General features: G+C 49.8%; 1 protein-coding gene and 2 long non-coding RNA genes across 4 annotated transcripts; 1 reads left to right on the top strand and 2 right to left on the bottom strand.

Moving 5' to 3' along the window:
* Positions 47-22,784, top strand: IFT27 (intraflagellar transport 27). 2 transcript variants are annotated; one of them, XM_005680663.3, is made up of 7 exons: positions 47-475; positions 7,011-7,090; positions 7,443-7,502; positions 10,378-10,437; positions 14,129-14,246; positions 15,167-15,276; positions 21,974-22,784. In XM_005680663.3, the coding sequence occupies exons 1-7, from the start codon at positions 442-444 to the stop codon at positions 22,070-22,072; spliced, it is 561 nt and encodes a 186-aa protein (XP_005680720.1). In that variant the 5' UTR covers positions 47-441; the 3' UTR covers positions 22,073-22,784. The 2 variants fall into 2 exon arrangements, with proteins under 2 accessions (XP_005680720.1, XP_017903778.1); XM_018048289.1 differs by lacking the exon at positions 7,443-7,502.
* Positions 14,244-23,882, bottom strand: LOC108636025. Its single transcript, XR_001918093.1, has 3 exons — positions 23,522-23,882; positions 23,311-23,437; positions 14,244-14,326 (listed from the first exon to the last, which is right to left on the bottom strand). It is a non-coding gene; the product is annotated as an uncharacterized LOC108636025 (long non-coding RNA).
* LOC106502127 lies at positions 24,852-27,589 on the bottom strand. Its single transcript, XR_001918092.1, has 3 exons — positions 27,548-27,589; positions 26,555-26,590; positions 24,852-25,212 (listed from the first exon to the last, which is right to left on the bottom strand). It is a non-coding gene; the product is annotated as an uncharacterized LOC106502127 (long non-coding RNA).

Below are 27,944 nucleotides of genomic sequence, written 5' to 3'. Positions count from 1 at the left end.
CGGGGCGGGAGTTTTTGATGGCAGCCAATCGATGGCCAGCGAGGAGGAGGGGGACGAGGAGGCGGGGCAGGCGGGCGGTGGTTGCCCCGCGATCGCAGCCACAGTGGGGCTGGGGGCCGGAGGGTGTCTAGGTCACTGTTCCCGAGCCACACTGCCGGGGGCTGGACTGGGTTCGGGAGCCGCATCGCCTCCCTGGCACCTTCCCGGCTTCCTTCTGAAGAACTTGACCCCTTCTAGCGCTCCTCCGCGCCCCACCGCGATCCTAGCGCCAGATACCGCCCCGCGGGCTGCCCGGAGGGTCCAGGCCCCATTGTCCCGGTCCCCACCGCGGCCACTGGCCCCTTGAGCGCCAGTTCTCCCTACTCCCCTTCCCAGACAGGGCCACCAACGCCTCCAGCAGCCGCTCTTCTCTTGTCTGGTCCGTGGAGGTGGTTGGTTACCATGGTGAAGCTGGCAGCCAAATGCATCCTGGCAGGTGAGTCTGAAAACTTGCGGGCGAATACAGTGTCCGGAGTCCAGAGACTTCATAAACTGTTGAGAACTTTTGTTCACGTAAGTTGTCTACCGTCTTTCCCTTTCTCTCTCCCAAAGGCGAGTTAGTGCAGTTACTGGTAGAGTAAATTCCATTAGGCACGGGATAATCATCTTCCAGAGCACACTTGGAGCTGCGGCTGGTTTCCTTCGCTCCCTGTCACACTCTGAGACCCCCGTCAACAATTGGAGCTGTACTCAAGAGGAGCAGACTGGCTTTTAACAACATCAGGCTAAGCTCACCATAAATGCTTTAACGAAACCATGTGCTGTACTCCAGAGTTAGGCATCGGTGACTTAGGTGGATTATGGACCTGGGACCTCAGAGCACAGATGTACTTTCCTGAGTCCTTGCTGCGTTGCCAGGCACATGTATTTCATTTAACCCTTTCACAGTAGGTAGCACCCTGGAGTAGGGCTTCCCTGGTAGCTCAGCTGGTAAAGAATCTGTTTGCAGTGCAGGAGAACCCGGTTCAATCCCTGGGTCAGGAAGATCCCCTGGAAAAGGGAATAGCAACCCACTCCAGTATTCTTGCCTGGAGAATCCCCATGGGCAGAGGAGATTAGCGGGCTACAGTGCATGAGGTTGCAGAATCTGACACAACTGAGCAGCTAAGCAGAGCATGGCACCCTGGGTTAAATGCTGAATTGTTCTGACCTCATTGAGGACTGAGATGAAGTCTCTTGCCCAAGGTCACCCCCGAGTGAAGGAAGGTCCTAGCCAGGATTCCCACCCTCCAGATCTGCTCACCCCCATAATTCTTAACTTGTGTTACTGTTAAACCTGTGACCTTTCCAGGTTTTTCTGACCAATTCAGGAAAGAAGCAGTGAGAGATTATGTAGAGGAAACGGAGATTCTTTTTTTTTTTATTCTTTTTCAGACTGAAAGGGATGGTGTTTGTAATGACTTTTCCAGTTTGGAAGTAAAAGGGTCACACAGAAAGATGACTGATCGAAGTCACTCAGATCATGCTGGAGCAAAAGAAATGAATGGTCTTCAAAAGCAGTGTCTAGTTTCCAGAGCACCAGCGGGGGCAGTATTGTGCAACAAAAATAATTCCACAGATTGGCTGTGTCCTCTTGGACAAAGCACTTCTCTGAGCCTCAGTCTCCTCATGGATAAGGTGAAGACGTTTTTCTCTGAAGTTAGATTTTTGTTTTTTTGTTTTTTTTAATGGGCTTCTCTCTCTGACTGTTCTTTCTCCTATTTCTTTTTTAAATCAACTTCTATCACGAGGCTAACTTACGGAGCATCATCTTTTTGCCTGCGCTGTGCTATACCCTCAGCACAGGTCATCTCAACAGCTCTGTGGGGTCAGGATTATCGTCATTCTCCTCTACAGATGGGGTAGCTGAGGCCTAGAGAGGTTGGGGCATTTGCCCTGGGTCACACAGCTGGATTTGGCTGAGCTGGTATCTAGACCCAGGTGATCTGATTTCCAGGGCTTGTTCTTAGCCCAACAGGCTACCATCTCAGGCCTTGATTCTAGACTCCTTGTCCTTTATGCTCACACCCTCAGATACTAGTTTTACCTGATTTCATCCGTGGCCTTAAAAGTCGTTCCTAAACTCCAACCCAGCCCTCAATCTGTAGCCTCCTTTTGAGGCCTTAAGGATATCTGTCTCATCTTGGAAGTTTCCAGGGACCAACAGAGCTCAGTGCAGGGAATCACTATGCACAGCCCATCTCCACCCCACCCCCACCACATGCACCTCCTCCCACACTGACCAGCTCTTTAAATGGAGTCAATCTGCATCTGTTCTCTCACAGAACTAACTACCAAAGGTCCTGATAATTCAAGTACTTATTCAGTCCTCATATTTATTGAGCATCTACTATGTGTAAGTCACCACGCAAGGTGCACTGGGAATCCCAGGATGAACCCTGCCCACTCCCACACTGAAGGATGCCCTGGGTTGCACACAAACGCTTATAATGCAGCAAACACCCTTTGTGTGCCAGCTCCCAGAGGAATACCTCAAGGCACGGCTGCTAATTGTGTGCTGCTTCAGATGAAGACAGAAAGCAACACTTAACATTTATCTGTATTTTATGTGCTTCCAGATCACTTAAATATTACTTAATATATGTCAGGTGCTGTAGATGTTAACTCCTTGAATCCTCATAATGATTCTCTGAGATGGGTATTGTTATTCCCCATTTTGGAGATGTAGCAGCTGAGACCCAGAGAGATTACAGAACCAAGGTCACACAGCTCATAAGCCTTGGAGCTGGGATCTGTGCCCTGAGTACCATGGACTTAGTGCCTCTTGGCAGACATGGGGGTGATGATTGTACCCCCCTGGAAGGTTGCTCTGCCTAGTCTCCTGCCACCAGCAGTGAGCCACAGTAGCCAGGCAGGTAAAGACAGAGGACCGAGAGATGACCTTCAGAGGCTGGTCATCAGAAGGACATTCTTTGAGCTTTGCCTGGCAGAAAATTGCGCAGGATTAGGATTTGTCTTAGGGAGACCTAGAAGAAGATTTTCTTTGAGGAATTATCAGGGAGCAAGAGAATAGGAAGGTAGAGCCCAGATCTTGTGTAAGGGATAGTCGGAGACAGGATTGGAAGGTAGAGAAGGATACACAGTGGAAAGCATCTTTGGACGGGCTCTGTGAGCACATCACCAGGGGAAAGCTCTGTTTTAGGAAGGCCTGTGTGTTGATGCCAAACTCAGGGTGAAAGAAAAGCAGCAAGAAAAAACAAAACGGAAATAGGGCCAACTGGGAAGTTTTTGCAGTCCAGACCTAGACAAGAAAACAGAAGATACATTAGGCATTTCAGCAGAGAGGTTCTAATGTATGGAACTGGTTCATTGGGTGTCAGACTGAAAAACCCAGGAGACAACATTGTCATGACACTGAAGGGGTAGGTAGAGATCAGCGTTGTCAGAAGCTTGAAGAGGAACCGCCCCCACCCCCCGAGCCAGGATCCAGACTGCCGAGGAGGGGACACTGCCCGGCTGGGGCGGTACCCGGTGTGTGATGTCAGCACTTGTCATAGATCACTAGGACCCATTGCCCTCTAGCTGGGAGCTCAGTCCTGTGTTTGGGGAAAGACAATTCCAGCCCGTCCCGAGGGGCTTTGTCTTAAGATCACCTCTAGTACTGAGTGCTACATGAGGTAGGGTCCAGGCAAAAAGCTGAAACTACACTCAGTAGCTAGATAGTGAGGATTTAGCATGGGATGTTCATTAAACACGTACTGGAGGGCTGGGAAGACAAATGGGAACAGCGAGGCAGCACAGAGGAACTGCAGGAAGGAGCCTCACCCCAGGGCTGCAGGAACAGAGGGAAGATGGCTGGGTGTCAGAACCCCGAAGCTCAGAAGGGCCCTCAGAATTGAGCTGCAGATCTCTGAGAAGGGGACCCTACCCACCGTTGTTAGTGTCTCTGAGGGGGTGTACTCAGGCTGGCCCAGAAGTGCAGAACCACGAACCACACAACTGGAGGCAGCAGCCGACCTCTGCTGCTGGGGTGAAGGCCATCACTAGGACACTGCTAGGAGAAACTGCAAGCAAAGGAGAAGGAGCAAGCCCCTCTTCCTACCCCCAACCAGCCTTCCACATTGGAAGAGTTCTTGAACTCACATTGGCTGAGCCTGACAGGAAGCCCCTAAATGTGACAGGAAGCCCCTGGGAGATGGAGAAATGTGTGTGCGGAGCCCCAGCTCCAGCATCACAAGGCAGAGCATGGATGGATGAGTTTGGGGCTGAGACAAGAGACCTAGTTGAAGTTTAAGGTAACTAGGGCAGTGTCAGCCCTGACAACAAAGGAAATTCGGGCTGGAGACCCAGCGAAGGATGTAAGGAATACAGAGGAGGTTGCCTGGGTGTGGGAGGAAGGAGGTGGAGACTTCAGAGGTGACTGTGAGTGAAGTCTAAGGACAGTGAGAGTGAATGGTGAACAGAACAAGTGAGACAGGTGGGCAGGACCGCTCTGGCCCCAGCGTGGCTGTGGACACACTTGAGATTGGGTGGAGACCCTGCGTGCAGTGAAGACACCCACAGGTTGTTGGAAATGCAAAGCTTGGGAGATGGACTGTGGCATATGAAGTAACAGCAAAGGTAGTGAGAGTAAGTGGGACAGAGTGGATGGGGACTAAGGATGGATGCACAAGAATGTCCACATGGGGGGAGGGGGAGGAGCAGCAGGAAGACCAAGCCAGTATAGGCTCACCAGGGCCAGAGGGCCGCGGAAGGAGGGATGCTCCTTCAAGCTGACATCTTTCAGAGACGTTAAGGAGCATGAGGACTGGGAAAACCACTGAACTTGGCAATTATGAGGTCACAGGTGACCTTGCAGATGGCACCCTCTCCATCAAGCAGTGCACCCGTTGTCCCCTGTCCCCACCATCACCCCTGGGCTCAGCCTCCTCCAGGGAAGTCCTCCCTGCTGACGAAAGCCCTCATTAGCCTTTCTCCTCCCTGTGCCCTCAGACACCTTGGTTCTCAGCTTGCATTATTTGAACTTGCACTTGTCATCTTGTTGCTCTGCAAACGTGTTTATCGGCTGGCTCCCCTTCCTGCGCATGCTCAGATCCTTCCTTAGCCAACACCAGAGGTTTTCCAGAAGTATGGGGAACTCTGACTGACAGTTGGAAGCAATATATATGAAATTAACCAGGACAAATCTGTGGGGAATTTCACAAGCGGGAGGAGTCAATTTCCAACTGGATGCAGAAGCAAAATTGAAGTCGAGAGGGTGGATAGTCATCTCCTGAAAGGCTGCAGGGATGAGGACCCACAGGGGCAGTTTAGACATGGGCCAGAAGGGTCCCTGAGCTCTAGGAGAGGGGTGGACTGGTGGAAAGAGTGTGCTACTGGAATCCTAGGCAGATTACTTAGCTCTCTGAGTTTCAGTATCTTCATCTGTCAAGTAAGGGGCCTGGGAAGGAGTGAATGAGATTGTATGAATGGGTCCATAATGGAGGCTCAACCCATGTTGGTTCCCTTCTAAGAAGTGGTAGCAGATAGAAAAGCAAGACCTGACTAGCTCATTCAGACCCAGAGAAGTCAACGTGAAAGGAAATGTCACGAGTAGTCAAGTAATTGTCTCACATGAGATGACAAAAGTCAAAACTGGAAAGTGAGCAGAGCAGCAGGCTATCAAGGAGTCAAGTGAAAGGAGCGCTGAGCCACCCATGATGTGGGTCAAGGTGAGGAGGTGACATCAAAGGATGCAGCTAAGAAGGCTGTGAGCTTGATGGCGATTGTGCTGAGGATCAAAGGGGTGAGAAAGCAGAAGACAGGTGTTCCGCCAAGGTGCTGGGTGATGGAGGGAGAGTCAGTGTGAAGCTCAAGGTGGAAAAGATCTTGCAAATGAAAACAGCGTGGTATCAAAGGAGGCCACGCAGAGCCACCGGTGGGGGTGTTGGGAGGGCACAGGGGAGTGAAGGATAAGGCCTGAGAGTCTCCAGCACCCCTGGGGGCCTGGGAGGAACTCCAGAACAAATTGCCCCTGCTACCTTGTGAAAGGTCCCGGGCTCAGACTTGAAAATGTGACATTAACTTTTAGTTTGGAGGTACCAGTTTATGGGGCTGTCCACTGACAAAAGAAAGTTGAGGAAATGGGCCCTTTAGGTATAAGATGGACTTGGAGGAACCAGTGGCTGTTGCCAGTAGACTTGAAGGAGAGGCCCTGGGAAGATGGGTCCACAGTGGTTACAAATGGATACCAGGAGGTGGAAGTGGAAAATGTCCTTTGGAAATGGGTTTCAGGTGGCACATGTAGTCCCTGACTGTTTGTCAAAAATATGGTCCCACCTAACTCTCACCCCCTCTGCCCCCCAGGAATTATGCAGGATTCTAAGGATGAATGCTCTAAGCTCAGAGTGGTTCAGTTAGTCACCTGAACCCATAAGTCTGTGCCTGGTCGTACCTCCTTGCCTTCAAGTGTTAAGTCACTTCAGTTGTGTCCAACTCTTTGTGACCCTTTGGACTGTAGCCCACTAGGCTCCTCTGTCCATGGGATTCTCCGGCAAGAATACTGGAGAGGGTCACCATGCCCTTCTCCAGGGGATCTTCCTGACCCGAGGATTGAACCCACGTCTCTGACATCTCCTGCATTGGCAGGTGGGTTCTTTACCACTAGCGCCACCTGGGAAGCTTTTTACCTTCAGGACTTCAAAGTAAGTTCAAGTTTGTAAGGAATAGGTTTTCCCCATCAGGTATGTTTCAGTGGAAGAGTCTCGGTTCTGTTTCCAGTGCTCAGAAGCCCTCCTTCGACTGTTAACCTTCTGGGTCAGTTTTTGTAGATGAAAGGATTAGCCCGGAAGAAATGAAGCTGGTTTGGAAGATGGGTCTCACAGACTCATTGCCCTTCCAGCAACCCCAGGGCAATTTCCCATGAGAATCAGGCACGTTTTCTCTGAGAACTCATTGAAGTTTTTCGGTTTCTAGACTAAATTTCTGGAGTGAGAGATCCTTGAGTCAGATTAGTGTGAAAACAGTGTTTTTCTTCTACTCTGACCTTGCAGGAGACCCCACCGTGGGCAAAACCGCCCTGGCACAGCTCTTCCGCAGCGACGGGACCCATTTCCAGAAGAACTACACCCTGGTGAGATGTGGGTGTAGTAGGCCTGGCAGAGGCTTAAAGAGAAGTGATCAGATAACCCTAAGGGAGTGACTTTCCCAATGTCCTTAAGAAACCCTCAGAGACCTGACGAATGGCCACAAGCCACAGGGTGTGGAGCCACATGGAGCAGACTAGCCTGTGGTCAGCTGGCCACCACACACAGCTTGCTCGTGGGCAGGGGGGTGGACGAGACTAGGTCCTCTCTGACTTCTGCAGAAGAAGTGAGCCCAGAACAGACACCGGAGCCAGGGGCACGCCTCCCAGGGTGGGTGCTGTTCCTGACAACACACCCCGTGGGGCCCCCTGACATATGTGTTTTCCTTTTCCTCCATAGACAACAGGGGTGGATCTGGTGGTGAAGACAGTGCCAGTCCCTGGCACGGGGGACAGTGTGGTGAGTGGTCCCCTTGCTCTCCCGAGGGAGCTCAGTGCTGCCCCAGCTCTGCCTGCGGAGAGAAGCAGCGCTATCCCTGGGAAACAGCGATTTCCTAGCTCTCGCCTTCTGGGGGAAAGACTTCAGTCGAGAGACATAAGGCAGCTATTTTTTTTTAAATTGGATGTAGTTGACAAAGTTGTGTTTCAGGAGTACAGCAAAGTGAATCAGGTATATATATCAGTAGTTGCTCAGTTGTGTCCAAGTCTTTGTGACCCCATGGCTGTAGCCCTCCAGGCTCCTCTGTCCTTGGAATTCTTCAGGCAGGAATACTGGAGTGGGTTGCCATGCCCTTCTCCAAGGGATCTTCCTAACCCAGGGATCAAACCCAGGTCTCCCGCATTGCGGGCAGGCTCTTTACCATCTGAGCCACCAGGGAAGCCCCCATGTATATATGTGTGTGTGTGTGTTATATATATACACTCTTTCAGATTATTTTCCCAATGGGCCATTACAGACTATTGAGGAGCGGTCTTGGTGCTATACAGTAGGTCCTTATTAGTTATCTGTTTTATATATAGTAGTGTGTGTGTGTCAATTCCAATCTTCCAATTTATCCCTCCCCTGCTTGACCCCTGGTAGCCATAAGTTTGTTTTCTATGTCTGTAACTTGATTTCTGTTTTGAGGATAAGTTCATTTGTACCCATTTTTTGTAATCCACATTTAAGCAATATCATATGATATTTGTCTTTGACATAGAACAGTTTTAAATAGCAATAGTTGTATTAAGCAAAACAAGAGTATCCTCTTGAGAAAGAACAAGTTGTTTGGAAATCAGAAGCAGCCCCACAGTGGGGTACAGTTGGGGTCTTTAGAGCAGTGGTCCCTCCCTGTGCCCTGCATCGTCTGACTGACAAGTTGATTGACAGCTTTAGGTTCTAAAATTTTTCTCATGCACAGGCGGCTTACCCATAAGCACCCAAGTGTAACCCACAGCGGGGGTGCAGGGGGCGGGCAGAAAGTACAGTGCTAATTAATTAAATTAGCATACATTAGCATAATGAACCCTTGGTTACTTTGAGTCACCATTTAGGTCTTGATGTGCCTGTGCCAACCTGTGCTGGAGGTTTTATCTTGCTTGATTTTGACAAGGCTGGAAATTTAGCAGTAGTCCTTGACTAGAAGGGGTGGTCAAGGACTAGGAGAAGAAGGATCTCTGGGCATGCTCTGATCACCAGTGTCCAGGTGGGGGAAGGAAAGAGGACCATGTCCAGGATGGAGCAGGACCTGCTCACATCTGACTCGCTACCCAGTAGTGCGAGGACTTGGTCTAGATGGGAACAGAATGAGGGGAACGTGGGAAGCACTGGAGGGAAGGGACGAAGAAGAGGAGGTGAGGCCAACAATTGCCAAAAGAAAAGAAGGCTAGGAACTCACATGTACATATTTCAGCTGTGACACTGCCATGGCCAGGTTCCCTCCTGAAATAGTTAACTGTTGTTCAGTCACCCAGTCCTGTCCGACTCTTTGCAACCCCGTGGACTGCAGCACGCCAGGCTTCCCTGTCCATTACTATCTCCCGGAGTTTGCCCAAACTCATGTCCATTGAGTTAACCAGAACCTAATTATATGACTGTCTCTACCACCCCATAGTTTTGTAATGATTTGAAGAAAAGAATAAAGCAATATCCTGATTTTCAGTTAGCAAAAGTGAGGGGATATTTTGTAACAGTATTTGGTGACTTGGGCTGCCATATATTACGTTATTCATAAATAGAAGTCTGTATTCAATTAATAAAATCTATAGAGAAAGAGAAAGGAAGTGAGGAAGACTGGACTCTGGACCTCACCCTTAGAACTTCCTGAGTATCAAGGTTCCTAACCCGCATCTCTCTGTGGTAAAGCTCAACCCTTGAAATTGAATTCCAAGCTGTTACATTTGCCTGTGGGCTTCCCTGGTGGCTCAGTGCTAAAGAATCAGCCTGCCAGTGCACAAGATCCCTGGGTCAGAAAGATCCCCTGGAGAAGGAAATGGCAACCCCCTCCAGTATTCTTGCCTGGGGAAATCCCACGGACAGAGGAGCCTGGCGGGCCACAGTCCATGGGGTCACAGAAGAGTCAGACATGACTTAGCAACCAAACAACGTTTGCATGTACTTTCCTGGAGAGAAGGTTTAAGAATTGCCAGATTGTCAAAGCAGTCCATGAGCAAAAGCAGTTTTCAGTACCCGGGATGCAGTGAGAAGGGATAGAATGAACGCAGCCATCACCAGTGTGCAAAGCAGAGGGTGATGCTGACCTTCAGACAGCGTGTGCTGGTCACCAGGGCCAGTGGGAAATTACAGGGGCACTGGGGGAGACTTCCTGGAGTGGCAGCAACGGGGAGGGGCTCTCACCTGGGCCGGCCAAGGTTGGGACACAGAAGGGTCATCTGAGCCCTCCGCCAGCATCAAGCCTCAGCTGTCCAGAACCCTGACAGACTGCCCTACTTTAAATGCCTTCCCCAGGCCTCCTCCGTGACCTCCTTTAAACAGGATCGTTTTTTCAAGATTTGAAAATCAATTTGGTTAACAAAGTGCAGAATGACCTTTTGGAAACCAGAGCACTTGTCAGCCTGTTTAGCATTCTGTTCCGCCAGGTGGGGAGTCAGCTTGTTCCTGGTATTTTTGCACTCGGGGTTAGAAGAGGTGAGACGCCACCCAGAAGGGGCTGCTTGGGGTGGGAAACAGTTGTACCTGAGTTCGTTCCTCTTCCCATCCTCTTCTGCCTGCCGAGGGCAAGAGATAAATGTATGTGCATGTGTGCATGCGTGGATCATCCTAAAGGTGAGCGGGAGTGCTATCTGTGTGTGCAGGGGTTTCCTCAACTTTCTGAGACCGGCCTTTCTGATTCCAGGAACTGTTCATTTTTGACTCGGCCGGCAAAGAGCTGTTTTCTGAAATGCTGGATAAATTGGCAAGTATCAGTCTTTTTTCTAACCTCCGCCTCCCTCCAAAGGTTTGCCCCTCAACAATGCCCACTGCACTCCAGTCACCAGGAGAGGTGACCATGGCAACATTCTTTAAGGGTCATTCCTCCCAGCCTTGGGGCTTGTGGCCCCTTGGCAGGTAGAGCAGCTTTTCAATGTGATTTGTGATTGCCCCTCCCCCCAACTCTGGACCAGCTGGGCTCCCAGTGTGCCAGAGTAGCCTCCGACTCTGGTGACTCTCTTCTCTTAGGCAACCGCCTCCTAGGGATGTTTTTTCAGTCCTCCTCCTGCGCTAGTGATAAAGAGCCTGCCTGCCAATGCCGGAGACTTAAGAGATGCAGGTTCGATCCCTGGCTGGGGAAGATCCCCTGGAGGAGGACACAGCAACCCACTGCAGTAATCCTGCCTGGAGAATCCCATGGACAGAGAAGCCTGGCATACAGTCTATGGGATCACAGAGTCGGACATGACTGAAGCATCTTAGCACGCGTGCCACCTCCTAGGCCTGGAGCAAAGATTTCCTTCCCCACTAGGGGGTGCCCTCGAGGTCCCATAGCATGGCTCACCTTCCAGTTCAGTTGAGTTCAGTCACTCAGTCGTGTCCAACTCTTTACAACCCCATGGACTGCAGGACACCAGGCCTCCCTGTCCATCACCAACTCCCAGAGTTTACCCAAACTCATGTCTATCGAGTCGGTGATGCCATCCAACCATCTCATCCTCTGTCGTCCCCTTCTCCTCCCACCTTCAATCTTTCCCAGCATCAGATGAGTCAGTTCTTCACATCAGGTGGCCATAGTATTGGAGTTTCAGCTTCAGCATCAATCCTTCCAATGAATATTCAGGACTGATTTCCTTTAGAATGGACTGATTGGATCTCCTTGCAGTTCAAGGGACTCAACAGTCTTCTCCAGCACCACAGTTCAAAAGCATCAATTCTTCAGTGCTTAGCTTTCCTTATAGTCCATCTCTCACGTCCATACATGACTACTGGAAAAACCATAGCTTTGACTAGACAGGACTTTGTTGGCAAAGTAATGTCTCTGCTTTTGAATATGCTATCTAGGTTGGACATAACTTTTCTTCCAAGGAGCAAGCGTCTTTTAACTTCATGGCTGTAGTCACTATCTACAGTGATTTTAGAGTCCAAAAAAATAAAGTCTGTCACAGTTTCCACTGTTTCCCTATCTATTTGCCATGAAGTGATGGGAACAGATGCCATGTCTTCATTTTCTGAATGTTGAGTTTTAAGCCAGCTTTTTCACTTTCCTCTTTCACTTTTATCAAGAGGCTCTTTTGTTCTTCTTCACTTTCTGCCATAAGGGTGGTGTCATCTGTATATCTGAGGTGATTGATATTTCTCCCAGCATTCTTGATTCTAGCTTGTGCTTCATCCAGCCTAGTGTTTCTCATGATGTACTCTGCATAGAAGTTAAATAAGCAGGGTGACAATATACAGCCTTGACATACTCCTTTCCCTATTTGGAACCAGTCTGTTGTTCCATATCCAGCTCTAACTGTTGCTTCTTGACCTGCATACAGATTTCTCGGGAGGCAGGTCAGGTGGTCTGGTATTCCCATCTCTTTCAGAATTTTCCACAGTTTTTTGTGGTCCACACAGTCAAAGGCTTTGGCATAGTCAGTAAAGCAGAAGTAGATGTTTTTCTGAAACTCTCTTGCTTTTTCCATGATCCAGCAGATGTTGGCAATTTGATCTCTGATTTCTCTGCCTTTCCTAAATCCAGCTTGAATATCTGGAAGTTCATGGTTCACCTACTGTTGAAGCCTCGCTTGAAGAATTTTGAGCATTACTTTGCTAGCATGTGAGATGAGTGCAATTGTGCAGTAGTTTGAGCATTCTTTGACATTGCCTTTCTTTGGGATTGGAGTGAAAACTGACCTTTTCCAGTCCTGTGACCACTGCCGAGTTTTCCAAATTTGCTGGCATATTGCGTGCAGCACTTTCAGAGCATCATCTTTTAGGATTTGAAATAGCTCAACTGGAATTCCATCACCTCCACTAGCTTTGTTTGTAGTGATGCTTCCTAAGGCCCACTTGACTTTGCATTCCAGGATGTCTGGCTCTAGGTTGGTGATCACACCATCATGTTTATTTGGGTTGTGAAGATCTTTTTTGTACAATTCCTCTGTGTATTCTTGCCACCTCTTCTTCTGCTTCTGTTAGGTCCATACCATTTCTGTCCTTTATTGTGCCCATAGTTGCAAGCCCGCCCCATCTAGGTTTGCTCTGGGACTTGCCCTTGCTGCCCAGGCTCCTCCAACCAGCCCACCCTTCCTCTTAGGATCCAGTTTGCTGTACCTTCTGCTAATCTGGGCCAGTGAGCTCATTAGAAGGTTTGAGATCTCCAGAACCCCTGCCTTTCCAAGAACAGCTGCACTTTAATAGAAATTTTTGCTGCCCCCCTCCTTTTTTTTTCTTATTTTGTCTAAGAGAAATAGATCTAGTGATGGTAATTTCACACAAGGCTGGCCTCATGCATGAGTTCTTGATGTTTTACCACGTGCCTACATAATGGCTGGCGCTGCCTGGCAGAGGGGATAATGTGTCTGGGGAAGTCAGGGCCGCCTGCTGCCCATCCTGGGTCCGCTCACTGAGGCCTGGAGGAAGAAGGTCTCTCCTGCATATGCACAGAGGTGGTCAGTGTGGCTTCAGCTAGAGTTCTTGGGTTAGTCTGTGAAATGAAAGTGTAAGGGCATCATCAATTTAGTCTAAGTTCCTCCCATCCTAGAGGCCTGCAGAGCCAATTCCAGGCTGAGCTTCCAAGGATAGCTAAAAGGAAAAGGCTTCTCCCTCACACCCTGGGAGGTGACAACACCTTAGAAATAAACCGGTCTCTAATTGTGCATAATGGGGTTCCCCAGAGACCAGGACGAGTATCAGCGCAGTCCCACAGCCTGTGCCAGGGAGCAGGATGGCCCAGGACTCTGAGCAGCCCCAGAAGGTGCCAGCTCCTGAGAGCTTAGCCTTGGTTCTTAACTGGGACCGTGAACCCTGTTCAGTGGCCGATCTGGTTTGGATTAGGGCTGACACACTGCTGGAGAAGCAGAACATACCCTTTGCATTTTAAAAAGCTGACCCTTATTAAGAAGATGTTAGCAAACCAGCTTCCAGCAACTGGCTAATGAAAGAAAAAGGATGCGCTTTCAGGCCTGCAGAGCAGAAAAGCATATCAACTTGCATAAGAGTGGGCCCTCAATGAGAACAAGTAGCAGAATCAGTTCATGGAACCGAGGCAGACAAAGCATTGCTGGGTAGAGAAAGGCATCAGCTCCACCCTGGTGTTTGAATCCCATGTGACCTGGGCAAGTCAGTTACCCACTCTGAACTCAGTACCTTCAGCGACATGGTAGGGATCTTCAGACCAGCCCTGCAGAGTTGGGAGGTTTCATAGTGACGCACAGAAAATGCCTAGCAGAGAGCCTGGCATGGATTGGAGCTCTCAGCATCACGGTCACTGCGCCTAGGCCTTCCCATTCTACCTGTGAGTAAATCGTTTTCGTCCATGGGTGTGGCTCGGTTTTCTGACTCATATCCCCTTTAGGATTTTTCATTTCCCTCTATCCACGTGTCCCTTCCCTTAGAAGGCCACATTGCCTCCCTGCCTAGAAGTCAATTTGGCCGTCAGTGACGTGTTTGCATCCTGTCCCTTTGCCTAGTGGGAGAGTCCCAGTGTCTTGTGTCTTGTCTATGACGTGACCAACGAGCAGTCCTTCACCAACTGCAGCAAGTGGCTGGAGAAGGCTCGGTCTCAGATTCCAGGGACCACCCTCCCAGGTAAGAGCTGCAGGCATCCAGGGTTTCCAGCAGCTCCTCTGTCCTTTGAGTTGAAGGGCATAAGGTCACTGCAGAGGTACCTGTGGGTGCAAAAACAAGATGCTCTGGGCTTTGAGTGTAGCAATCTGGACTGTACCCTGGCTCTGCCCCTTCGGAGCCCTGGCAACCTCGGTGAGTTGCCACACCTCTGAGTCTGTAAAATGGACCTGGTGATGCCCATCTGGCAGGGTTGTGGGGTAACTCAAAGATACTAAGGGGGAAGGTGTTGGGATATGAATGCGAGTTGTTTCTGAAAGGCTCAGCCCAGGGAAACAGCCCTCATTTTCTCCTGTATGTGGGGCACCAGGAAACATGCAAGGCCCGCTGTCACTTCTGAATGCTCTCAATCAGTTTATTTCTCATCCCTATGTGAGATCAACAAATTCTCCTCATTAGAGACCAGGGAAAGCAATCTCCAGAGGCAGGCTCAAAAATTAGCTGCAGCGGATACAGCTGGCAACAGAACTAAATTACCTCTGCATCCCTGACTCCAAGCCCAGCCCTCAGATTAGTATTAATGACTGTTTTGAAAGTTTGCTCCATGCACTAGAAATGATCGCAAATGCTCACATCGGTTTGGTCCTCGCCTTCACAGCACTCGGAGCCTTAAGGAGATAAGGCAGGCAGGTACCTTCAAGGTCTAGAAAAGGGGCTGAACGAAAACTGCAGGTGGAACATGCATGCACTCTGCCGCCCACTCTGCCTCGGCCCCTGGGGCCCAGTGCAGAGTCTGCTGGTGCTCACCACCCGGGGTCAGATGGCCTCTCTCAGATGACATTTCATACCCCTCAGAAGTAGGCTGCTTGCTGTTTTTCCTCTCCAGCTGTCCTCCCAGACAGCCATGGTTATAATGTAATGCTCCGATTGTCTCTTTCGAGTAGGTGTGCTGGTGGGGAACAAGACAGACCTGGCTGGCAGGCGAGTGGTGGATATGGCCCAGGCCCAGGCGTGGGCACTGGGCCAAGGCCTGGAATGTTTTGAAACATCCGTGGTAAGTACCACCGCCTGCGCCATAGCCCAGTCTGCAGCGGGGCCTTGGCTGGAAACAGTTTTTCACGTGACCTTGCATGCATTAAGTTGTTACCACACCATACACAGAGCCTGATTTGGAGCTGATGTTAGATCCTTCGCCTGAGATCTCTCAATATAGCAAGTCACTCGTGTGTTACAATGAGGCGTATCAGCCAGCCAGCCCTAGGAAAAGCTGGATACCAGTTAGTAAGGAATACAAGCGTGTTGTGTTCAGTCACAGTGCTGCTGGACGTCTGCAGGAGGCGTCATGGTTATGGCGTTGTTGGCACATTATTTTATAGGCCCTCAGAATCAGTCCCCTGATCCAGGAGCTGGTCCATACTTCCCACTTCCTGATGGGGTGACGTGACTGGCCCAAGGTCACGTGACTCATAAAGGCTTGCACCAGGACTGGGACCCCCAACTTCTGGTTCCCCTCACTGCTCCCCGTCGCCACCTTGCTGCAGCCCCAGAGTTACTCCAGGCCACAGGAGCCCTCAGGAAGTGGGACAGAGTGGTTTGTTCCCAGCACTTTCAATACATGATATCATGATTCTGGCATGTTCACAATGTCACGTGAAGCCCCTCTTATGTGGGGAGTTCCGAGTTCCCTGCAGCCGGGGTGCAGGCATGTGACCCAGGCTATACCAGTTGGATGAACGCTTGTGCGATAATGGCAGGGGATCAAGTAAACACTGCCCCCTGCAGGAGCCACCCAGAAACATCCACTTCAGAACCAGTAGGGGCCAGGGGCCAACCCCTTCCTGGGGCTCCTGGGTAGACTTGCCACGCCTGGCACAGCCTGAAACATCCCTAGTGGTCACTTGGACCTCCCGGCCCTGTGGCCTCTGGCCTTGATTCTTTGGTTCTCGCAGAGAGTCAGTGGGCTACTTAATAAATAGCCCTGAGGTCATTTTCTGCTCAAACTCCACTTAAGTTATAGGCACTCTTGTTGCATCTACAAAACTCGACAGATGCTGCTGTTCAATTCCTATATGGAGGTGATCTGTTTTTTTTTTTATTTAGCTACATTCGGTCTTAGTTGCGGTACGTGAGGGTCTTTGTTGTATTGTCATGCGGGATCTCCCGTTGTGGTACACACTCTCTAGTTGCGGCACGTAGGCCCAGTAGTTGCAGGGTGCAAGTTTAGTTGCCCCATGGCATATGGGATCTCAGATCCCCAGCCAGGGCTCGAAGATGCATCCCCTGCATTGCAAGGTGGAGTCTTGGCCACTGGGCCACCGTGGAAGTCCCGGGATGTGAACTTCCTAAACACCCCCAAAGCAGCATGCTTTCCTTAAGGAAAGTGTAGCAAGTAGGATCGGGTGCTCTGTCCCCTGATGGTGAATAGAAGCCCTATCTGTGGGCCCCTTAAGTGTTATTTAACCTGTTTGTGCCTCAGGTTCCTCACCTATTAAATAGGGATGATAAAATATATTCCTCATTGAGTAATAAATATGAGAATTAAGTCAGATGGTGAATATAAAACCAGCACAAAATCTGGGGCATAGTAAACGCTCTGTCAATGTTAGCTTTTTTTAAGTATAAATATTCCCCCCAGTAATCTCATTTATACTATTATTACTCACTAAATCTTTGTATTCCTAGATTGTACGGAGGTAAATGTCAGTCTTGCCTCTGGTCCAATAATCACAAATGCTACATTAATGAAGTTCCAGTTAGTGAGCTTTTACTGTATAGAAGCTTACCCATGTTGTACGCCGCACACATTTGAGCAAAGCAGTAACTCTTCCACCCGCAGCAAACAATATTTCATTTTCCCTCCTCTTCCACTCACATTCATGAAATTGCCTCCTCACCCTAATATCCCACATTCTCTGGAATTCTTGATAGAACTCAGAAATTAACCTTGACTCCCAGTTTTCATCACCAGCGGCCACTAGGCTGGACGTTTAAACTCTGGTCAGGTGTTTGCCGCTACACGATTGAAATGGGCGGGTATAAATGATGTCTGGGGAGGCTGCAGCTCGGCACTTGATATTAACTGTGCAGGTTAACTAGTCCCCCCTGAGCTGATGCCAACAGAAGCACCACCAGCAGCTTGGTTAAGAAAGCCGTAATTAAAAAGGAAATACAACCAAATGCCATTTGAGACTTACCCAAGCCCATCTCCTCCTCTCTTCTTACTAAATGCAGCCGCAGTTGTCTTACATAGCCATTTTTTTTGTTTTTTTTGTTTTTTTGTTTTTATTGGAGTGTATTTGCTTTAAAATGTTGTGTTAGTTACTGCTGTTTGATTTTCTTTTTTCTTTATAATTCCATCTTCACAACATACTCATTTTAAAACTGGAGGTTTTGTACCTTTTGATCACCTTCACCCCTTTCTCCTACCCCCCACCCTCACTGCCCCGGCAACCACCAATCTACTCTGTTTCTGAGTTGTCTTTTGTTAGATCCCACTTATAGGTGACAACATAGCAATATTTGTCTTTCTTGTCTGGCTTAGCTCACTTAGCATAATACCCTCAGGATTCATTCACGTTGTCACAAATGGCAGAATGTCCTTCTTTTTTGTGGCTGAATAGTATTCCTCTGTGTGTGGACCACATTGCCTTTATCCACTCATCAGTGTACACTTACATTATTTCTATGGTGTGACTGTTGTCGTGGATGAAGAAATCTCTCCAAGATAGTGATTTCATTTCCTTGGTTACAGACTCAGAAGTGGGTCTGAGTCTGAATCATATGCAGCTCTATTTCTAAGTTTTGAGGGACCTCCATCCTGCTTTCCACACTGGCTGCACCAGTTTCATACCCACCGGCAGTGCACACGGCTTCCCACTTCTCCACGTCGTCACCAGCACTTGCTGTCTCTTGTTGTTTTGGTGATGGTCATCTTCACAGTGTGAGGTGACATAATGTGGTTAATTTGCATTTCCCTGATGGTTACTAATGCTGGGCGCCTTTGCTTATACTTGGCGGTCCTTTGAATACCTTCTTTGGAAAAACATCTGTTGTTGGTCCTTTGCCCATTGTTTTCATCATAGTATTTATGTTTTTGCTGCTGAGTTGCACAGACTCCTTGTGTGTTTTGGCTGTTAGTCCTTGATGCAATGTGTGGCTTGCACATGTGTCCTTCCGTCCCGCAGGCTGCCTTTCCGTCTTGCTGGTGGCCCCCCGGGCTGTGCACGTGCTCGTCAGTTTGCTGGCGTCCCGCGTACTGGTTTATGCCTCTGTCGCTCATGCCTTTGGTGTCATATTTATGAAATCATTGCCAAAGTCAGTGTCAAGGATCTTTTCCCCAATGTTTTCTTCTAGGAATTTTATGACTTCATGACTTAGGTTCATGTCTTTAATTCATTTTCAGTTAATTTCTGTGAGTGGTGTCAGTTAGGGTTCTAGTTTCATCCTTTTGCATGTGAATATCTGGTTTTCCCAGCACTGAAGGGACTGTCTTTTCCCCTTTGAGTATTCTTGACTCCCCTGTCAAATATTAGATGATCATATCTGTATATGGTTAATATCCAAGCTCTCAGTTCTGTTCCATTGCTCTTTGTATCTGTTTTTAATATTAGTGTCATATTGTTTTGAATACTGTAGCTTTGCAGTATGGTTTGAATAGGAACTATGATGCCTCCACCTTTGTTCTTTCTTATGATTGCTTTGGCTATTTGGGGTCCTTTGGGGTTCCTCTTTGACTTCCTGACACCCCTCAATATTTGGCCTTTTCACACCAAAAAAATTTAAAGTATTTCTTTAAGCAGAAGTTAAAAATTTTTAATGCATTGTTTACTGCTCTAAGAAGTTGCTGCTGCTGCTGCTGCTGCTGCTAAGTCGCTTCAGTCGTGTCCGACTCTGTGCAACCCCATAGACGGCAGCCCACCAGGCTCCCCCGTCCCTGGGATTCTCCAGGCAAGAACGCTGGAGTGGGTTGCCATTTCCTTCTCCAATGCATGAAAGTGAAAAGTGAAAAGTGAAAGTGAAGTCGCTCAGTCGTATCTGACTTAGCGACCCCATGGACTGCAGCCTACCAGGCTCCTCCTTCCATGGGATTTTCCAGGCGATAGTACTGGAGTGGGGTGCCATTGCCTTCTCCTTCTAAGAAGTTGGGCAATACTAAATAAAAGCAAGTTCAAGAAAGATCCATAGGGATGGCTCCTCTTGCAGAAAGAAGAGGGGAAGGAAGCTGATGTCTGTTGAGCACCTCCTGTGTGCCAGGTGTTTTGCACACATTATCTATTGAGGCTTCCAACAGCCCTGCTGCTCTTTACCTCACTGGTGGCAGACTCAGAAAGACTGCGTAGCTTTCCCTGGTCACCCAGCTAACAAGCATAGAACCAGAACTAGAACACAGCCCTGCCCAGCTCGATAACCTTCTAGAAGGGACTCTGGCCTCCCACAGAGCCCACTTTGGGAGTCTCTAGGGGGAGAGGAAATGGCACCCCACTGCAGTGTTCTTGCCTGGAGAATCCCAGGGATGGCGGAGCCTGGTGGCCTGCCGTCTATGGGGTTGCACAGAGTCGGACACGACTGAAGTGATTAGCAGCAGCAACAGCAGCAGCAGCAGCAGGGGAAGAATTCTAGGTCAGATTAAGCACTAGTCTGACCCTGCTCTAAGGATTCCTCATGCAAAGCAGACCTACTCTACAGGTGTCCAAAGATGTCTGCGAGACTATGATTTGTCATCGAACAAAAGGACTCCTGTCGTTGGCAAGCCCTCTAGCGCGTTTGGAAGATGGTTCCGTTTGCATCTGCTACTTCAGGAGCACTCCGTGTGTATAAAGAGGCTTGCCTCCATTGAATTCCCGACTTTTTATGTTGTGTTTTCCCTAAGACCTAGCTTTTAAGAGCTTTCAGGTTCATTTAGAAATCCTCGAGTGTGTGCTTTGCTGGCCTCATTCTCTTCACATTCAACACTTAACTACATTTTCAACCGAGGTAAAGTTTTGCTGTTTGACATTGCCTAGGATGTTACACTCTACAACCCAAAGCACCTTGCAAATACCACTGAGTTATTCCTCTTATGTCTTGCTGCAGAGTGACAGCCTTCCGGTCCTTGGTAGTTGTATAGAACTTAGTATAGACACTTGTCTGGGCCGCCAGCGGTCCTCTCATTCCTCAGCCCCCTTTCCACACTGACACCTCTGGTTCTTCTGTTGGTGACTTGTCTCCTCTACCTTGGGACTTGCCTTCCCGGAAAGTCCAGTAACTTTCTCTGCAGGATCTGGTTTCACATACCTGTTTCTGTCACCCTGTCTGGCAGAGTGGAAAGGCTGCTCTTCTCATACTTGGGGCCTCTGAATTCTAGGCTGGGCTCTGCCTAAGCCAGCTGGGCCACTGCATGCCTGGGACCCCAGACCACTGTCTGTAAAACAGAGGCACTGAGCTTGATAACCTCGTTACATCCTTTGGTTTGGAAGTCCTTCCATTTTAGTGGGACTATTTCATTGTCTCTTCTCAAGACTGCACTTCTGTCAGCAGGCAAGGATTGTCTGGAAACAAGTACTCATGCATTCATAGTTTGAGCTACTATCTTGAAAGTAGTGGGTGCTTTCTTCTGCCAACTTATTGCTTAAAAAAAATTTTTTTTAAATACCCATGGGCATGCACATAGAGAGTGACACACGATAGCTAAGTGGAGAGAGTATCATTTTCTTTCCCCCAGAGTTTGTCATGCTTGCCCTATAGGGCCGGTTCTTCCCATGGGATGGAGGAAATCTAGGGCAAGTTCCAGAACTTTAATCTTTCAGAAAATAAAAAATCCTTTGGGCACCTTTCGTCACAAAATTACTCATTGTTTCAGTTATAAAAGTGGCCAGTCCTGAGTGACTGTCAAAATTCTTGATTTAAAGTCAGCTCCACCCCCGGAGCCTGCTATGGGAAGCAGGACTGGGCTTCTGCATCTGTGTTTCTACACCTGTGCCTCCCCTCCAGCTCGCTTTGCTGGGACCTGTTCTGGCCCCTCTGGACTTGCCAGGTGTCTGAGATGCCCTCCCTACCCCCATAGGGGGCACTCTCTCACCTGCAGCTTCCGCCTCATAGATGACACCTGCTCACCCTTCCTGCAACCTCAGTTCCGGGCTATCCATTGGTGGTGGAACCCATCACCCTCCTTGGGGCTGTCCCCATGAGGTCCCTTTAGGACAGCTTCACACTGGGCTCCTGCAGGGCCCTCAGTGCTTCCCAAGCCTGGGTCCAGCACCTTCCTAAGTCCCGGGGCTGTAGGCTTCTCTTGGGACTCTCCCACTGACCTCAGGGTGAGGGAGAAGAGAAGTGCCCACATCCCATCAGCACACACACCACCACCCCCCACCCCCCGCCCCACCTCTATCCTGCTTGGTCCTCCCTCCAGAGCATGCCATCTGTTGTTTTGCTTTGACCTCTGGGACCTCAGGCAAAGCTAAGCAAGAACGAGTCTCATTTTGATGTCCTGTCACACAGTAAGAGTGGCTAAAAGCACAGGCTCTGTGGGAACAGGTCTAGGTTCAGACCCAGTTCCATCACGGGCAAGTGTGTGGCTTTCGGCAAGCAATCTTCATCTCTGCGTCTCAGCTGCCTTCTTGTAAAATGGGCAGAACTGTAGTAGCGGCCCCAAGTGCTGGGAAGAAGAGGTTGGGTCAGAGGTCGGAGCGCCTGACGAGAGCGGGGAATGGGGCATGTCAGCTGTCTGCAACGACCCTAAAGCCAGCCAACCCTTCTTCAACTTGTCTCTCCAGAAAGAGATGGAAAACTACGAGGCCCCCTTCCACTACCTGGCCAAGCAGTTTCACCACCTGTACCGGGAGAAGCTGGAGGTTTTCCAGGCGCTGGTGTGAGAGGCTGGCCAGACCGTTTCCTGCGCCGGAACCCGGCCCTGGGCTCCGTCTCCTCGGAAGATGGGAGAAGATGGAGCTGCCTGGCACTTCCAGTCTATCGTGACAGCTTTAAATAAAAGGAGAAAATGGAGAAGCAGCAGCTCGTTCTGTTCTTGGCCAGGGCAGCCCTGGAACCGTTTTACACTTTGGCCGCTGCTCCCAGAGTAGCACCGGAGCCTCCAGTGGTGGCAGCTGGCCCTTGGGACAGTGGGCATCCTGCCCTCCCTGAAGGACACCCCCTAACAAGAGCCCACCCACAATTTGCCGCAGTCGAGATGCTCAGCTTGGAAGTTGCCGCCTGGCCGGGGGGCTGATGGCCCTCTCCTTGTTCTAACAGACTCAGTTTTGCTGTCTGTCTGCCCCTTTCCGGATGCCGGAGCTCCCTGGTGATGACTTCTGTCCCTGGCAAAATAGTGCCCTCTGCTGGCCGCTCTGGGTGGCTCTTCTTGATAAAGACCCAGCCCCCTCCCTGCTGCCAGGAACCCTGAGCACCCAGGGAGCCAAGAATGAGGGCACTTTCCTTTAATGACCCCGCCTCTCAGCGAGCCGGGCAGCAGTCGTAATTCTTTGCACTGAGCTTGACTGTTTTCCATCCTGTCTCTGCTGCCAGATTAATCTTCCTAAACACCGCTTTCATCATTTCACTCCCCTGATTAAAGACCCACGGAAATTCCTCAGTGCCTCTTACATCAGGGCTGCGGGCCGAGGTCTGGCATCGCAGCCCACCTCCGACTGTCACCCTCACCCCGGAGTCTCGGCTTCTTTCTGCTCCAGTGCCCCAGAGGGTCATAGCCCTCCTTCAGTCCCCCACTGGGTGGGAGTGGAGATGTCCAAGCACTGGCTTTGTGGGTAAACAGACCTGGGTCTGTCCCAGGGATAGAGATGAGAGTGGAAATTACTCTCGTTCCTGTTTATGACCTGCCATGTCTCTACATGAGCTGAGCGTGTTACACATACTAGCTAATTCAATATTCACGTAGAGTCTTTTTCCCACTTTTACGAATGAGGAACTGAAGTCAGGGTCACGGACTCCAGAGCCCGGCCCACAGCAGCCGCCCTCTCCTGAGTCCGCCTGAGCTTGACCGGGAGCAGGAGGCGGTGATGGCTAGGCTGCCCCGGAAGGTCATTTCAGAATAGCATGTGAAGGGCATCAGACACAGTGCCCACCACCTCGGGCCCCTCCCTCCCCATCCTGTTACCTCTCAACACAAATTCACTGTAGCCACAACTGTCCTCCCACAAAGACATCCTTTCAGAGGGTAGGGGCCTGCGATGTGCCGGACATTTCTCTAGGCGCTGGTCATTTCAAGCTGTTGGTCTCTTGGCCTGTGTTCCAAGAATGGGAAGATCTACAGTAAACAACCAAGGAGACATGGAGGGGACGTTTCCAGTTGCTCCAAAATTCATTACCTGGACCCACAGCTGAGGCCAAAGATGCTAAGAAGCCCACTTCCTGAAGAGATGATAGAAGGCTGGAGCCAGGCAGCTTCCTCAGGGGTGTCCTGGAGGTGGCAGAACCGGCCCTGCTGCCAGGAGCCACTCCAGCCCCTCAGCTCCTCATTCTTTCCTGTTTAGAGCTGTTTAGAAGAGGAGGCAGCGAGAGTGGATGGTGTTAGTGAATGGGTACCACTCCCTCTCCAGCCCCACCCCCAGAACTAGGCAAAGGAGAGCCTCCCAGGAGAATCCTAAATCCGGACAGAGGACGCTGCCCAGAAGAGGAGGCTGACGTCTTGCTCTCCAGCTGCATGCTTGTGGAGCTGCAGGAGCCTGGTGCCAGCTGCAGGGATGGGCTGTTGAGGGCGTCCTTGGGGGAATTTGGCACACATCCTCTCGACTTGTGCGGGCTCCCTCCAGGGAGACTGGGGAGAGGGGGAGAAGCCTGCTGGCCAGCAGGGGGAACCGGTGCCCCACCTCCACTGCTCAGGGGCCCCCAGGGCTCATGTAGGGAGCCACATGGAGGGTGGGACACTAAAGGCAAAGGGCCTCTGCAGGAGAGGGGCTCTGGCTCCCTCCACCCCCAAAGAAGTTGGCGGGGGGTGCCTGTTCCACTGGCAGGACTGACCCCTCCTGGGGAGAAGCCAGCCACAGAGGAGGCTCCGCCCCCAAGGAGCCAGGCACCCCATCTCCAGGGGGATTTCAGCAGGTAGAACCCAACCAAGGGAGGGCCTGAGAGGAAAGAAGAGGACCCACCCTCAGCCCTTCTGTTCAAGGTGCCCCAGGGAGACGGGGGGTCGGGAAATCTTGTGTTCCCCCCGGCATTCTGGAAAGGAGCTTTGAACCAAGACTTGGAGTTTTAAACTGGCCTGGTCTGAGTTTTAATAGCTAGGAGAGCCTGAAATGTGCTGGGATGCCCCCCACCTCCTGTCATAAAGACCCAGTGGGAAGCAGGACTTGGCAGAGCGTGTCAGGATGAAGCAATTAGAAAAAGTAAGATGGGTTAGGTTTGGAGCCCACTGACTTGAGATTCCCCAATCGACTTGCTGTGCTTAGTTGCTCAGTTGTGTCCGACTCTTTGTGACCCCATGGACTGGAGCACTCTAGGCTCCCCTGTCCTTCACTGTCTCCCAGAGTTTGCCCAAACTCATGTGCATTGAGTCCGTGATGCCATCCAACCATCTCATTCTCTGTGGCCCCCTTCTCCCACCCTCATTCTTTCTCAGCATTTAGGTCTTTTCCAAAGAGTTGGCTGTTCACATTAGGTGGCCAAAGTACTGGGGACTTTGAGGGTATAGCAAAAATCCCTCCCCTCGGGGAGCTTACATTCTAGTGGGATGAGAAACGGGTTCACTTGAACAGAGAAATCGTGCAGTCTGACGGATGGTAACAGAGCAGGGGGCACAGAGGGTATACCAGGGAGAGGGTGGCGATATGAAATAGGGAGTCTAGAAAAGATCCTCCTAAGAAGGGGACTTTTCAGCAAGATCTGAACGAGGGCAGAGCATCTGACCCCCTCTCAGTGTAGTTGGTTCATGGGCCCCTTAGAAGTGGAAAGCCCACTTTCTACTTTCTTTACCTGATGGCTGACACTGGGACTCAGCTGTATGCATGGACTCCTGGGGGATCTGAAGACGAATGGGACTCAGTGTCTGCCCTGGGATCAACTGTAAGCCATAGGAGAGAACGTGAGCCAGCACTTCACTTCCGAACCCCAGCGGAGCCCCAAAGCACCAGCGCCAGTTCCCCCAGCGAAGGAGGAGCGCAGGAGCTGAGCGCTTCTCCCAGGGTCTTTGAGACATCCCCTCCCCTCCACAGTTTCCTTCCTTCTGCAAAGAGTGGGCTGGTGGCGGGCACCCGTTCTCTTTCTATTCACTTCTGGCTCTGTGAGGCTGACCCCCCTATGGTAACTTGCGACCTGCTGCCATCGCTTGGGTTCCTACCAAGAGGACAGAGAAGCCCAGGTGCCCGGAGGGTGGAAACACAGCGGGGCCTGTCGTGTTTTGGGGTGATCATTTATAAACATAGACCCCAGTTCCAACATGAGCTCTCAAGCACTTTGCCTGCCGAGTCCTTTGTTGGGGTCCCACCGTGGATGGGTTCCCCATTCAGATGTGGATGGGATGGGAGGCAGCCCCAGGGGGTGTCCCTGCGGCCAGTGGTTCCCCCCCAACCCCGACACTGACACATGAGCACCAGCCCGCAGTTTTCTATGGTTGGGAAACAGCCTTGGTTAGATGGTCTTCTGCAAGGAGACTCAGGGAGCAGCAGGCTACCTGCTGTAGCTAAAATATATGCATTCTGATGCTAAAATGTCTTTTTTTAGGTTTCTTCTTTTTTTTTTTTTTTAACACATTTTGGCTACACCAAGGCATGTAGGATCTTAGTTCCCTGACCAGGGGTCAAACTCCTGCCCCATGAGATGGAAGCGTGAAGTCTTAACCACTGGATCACTAGGGAAATCTCAGGACATGTATTTTAAAATGATATATTGAAAATTAAAAATTTCCAGTCCCAAACAGAGATAAAAATCAGCACAAATTTAGTGGAGCCCCGGAGGGGAGCTGAGAATCATGCCAACCCAAATCTCTTGGAGGAGTTTTGTGCATCCTGAAGCTGCAGAGAGAAGCCTTTGGTTCTGCACCTGGATCCATCTCAGTGTAGGGCCCTATCGTATACTGGGGATGGCTGAGGCCATGCTTTCAAGGAGCTCAAGTCTTACGGGCAAGAAGTGTTTCCAGGGAGCTTGCAGGGAAACACTCGATGCTAGCCAGGGAAGAGCATTCTGGAAAAAGGGACGCACACAAGCAAAGGCACTGAGGCATGAAGCAGGGTCCCCCTTGTGGAATGGTGTGGGAAGCACAAGCGAGGAGTGAGGGGACCCAGCAGGTGAGAGGCTGGAGGGAAGGACAGAGCAAGGGCATGAATCATTTGTACACAGACCCAAGAAGGTGGACTTCTTCCACAAGGAAGTGGGAAACTGGAAGGTTTTTAACACAGCTGACTCACCTGGATTTCCACTTTAGAAAGATCAGCCTGGGAGAACTGGAAGAGGGAGTGGGAGAAAAGTACTCTTGAGAACAGGTCAGAGATGTCCCAGTACTCTGGCCAAGAACCGATGGTGAAGACACGGACACAGGCTTTATCTACCTCCAGCATTAATAAAAACTTCATATTTTCAGCCCAACTTGGAGCTATCTTCCCCCACACCCGCCCTTTTTCCTCAGAACACCAATTGATTTTTTTTTTTTAATGTGTTATCCTTTATTTACTTTAGAGACAGGGAAAACACAGAGAGAGTGACTTCTTTGGGTTGCAAATAGTTAGTGATGGAGCCAGGATTAAGAACTCAGTCTTGCCAGCCCTCAGTGGATTTTATGATATTTATGTATACGATGCCCGCTCGCTCTTCCGCTCTGCCAGTAAACAGAGCTGATAAATATGAAGAGGACAGCAGCAAAGGCTCACTTCCATCCTAAAAAGGCAAGAGGACTGGGAAGGCTCATTAGGAGAAAATATTGAACAGCCAGTGTTTGAGTTTTACCTGTGATGTGAGGGGAAAAATAGTGCATTTTTGTACTATTTTGTACAAAAAGCCATTATGTAACTGTTCTAGGGGTGGACAGGGTGTCTCCAGAATGGAACATGGAGGCAAGTGACCAAGAGAACAAAGACAGCGTCTGTTCCTAGGGGGCAGGAAGCACATTGGATACTGCTGTGGGTCCTCTAGAAGCATCTGGGGTTTAGTGGAAAGGGCACTGGTTTCAGAAGAATGGAATTAGAATTGCTGCTGTGTGTCTGTAGGCACGGCACTCACCCTCTCTGTTGGCTAGTTTCCCTGTTATCAAACGGGGATGACCGCATCAACCTTACCTATTACTGTGTGCAGATTGAGATCTGTAAGCCTCCTTCTACAAGGCATGATATGTAAAAAGTACAGGTGATTTCCAAAGTTTCTTTAATGGCTTTTTTATGAGCATAAAAGTAATGTATGGCACTTACCTGGTGACCAGTGGTTAAGACTTCACCTTCCAATGCGGAGGATGCAGGTTCAATCCCTGGTCCAGAGCTAAGATCCCACATTCCTTGAAGCTAAAAAACCAAACCATAAAACAGAAGCAATATTGTAACAAATTCAGTAAAGACTTGTTAAAAAAAAAAAAAAGGAATATATGGTTACTGCAAAAAAAAGTCCAAAACTACTAAAAAGTAAAAAGAAGAAAATGGAAATTACTCCCAACTCCTTCTATCCAGAAATAGCCACCATTAACATTCTGGTGTGTGCACTTCCGTCCTCTTCCCTTTGCTTATAAAAATACATACATTTTTTTAAACCAGAAATGTGATAATGCGGTATATGCTATTTGAAATGTTTCTCTTTTTCGCTTAAAAATATCTT

This window comes from Capra hircus, chromosome 5 (genome assembly GCF_001704415.2).
Source record: "Capra hircus breed San Clemente chromosome 5, ASM170441v1, whole genome shotgun sequence".
Lineage (NCBI taxonomy): Eukaryota > Metazoa > Chordata > Mammalia > Artiodactyla > Bovidae > Capra > Capra hircus.
This window is presented reverse-complemented; position numbering and strand designations above follow the sequence as displayed.

What these genes read in the sequence shown, in the direction of transcription:
- IFT27 (XM_005680663.3), top strand. Translation starts at nt 442, where the DNA reads ATGGTGAAGCTGGCAGCCAAATGCATCCTGGCAG. An exon ending in CTGGCACGGGGGACAGTGTG is followed by an intron (nt 7,503 to 10,377) that starts GTGAGTGGTCCC and finishes TTCTGATTCCAG; the next exon opens with GAACTGTTCATTTTTGACTC. An exon ending in AATGTTTTGAAACATCCGTG is followed by an intron (nt 15,277 to 21,973) that starts GTAAGTACCACC and finishes TTGTCTCTCCAG; the next exon opens with AAAGAGATGGAAAACTACGA.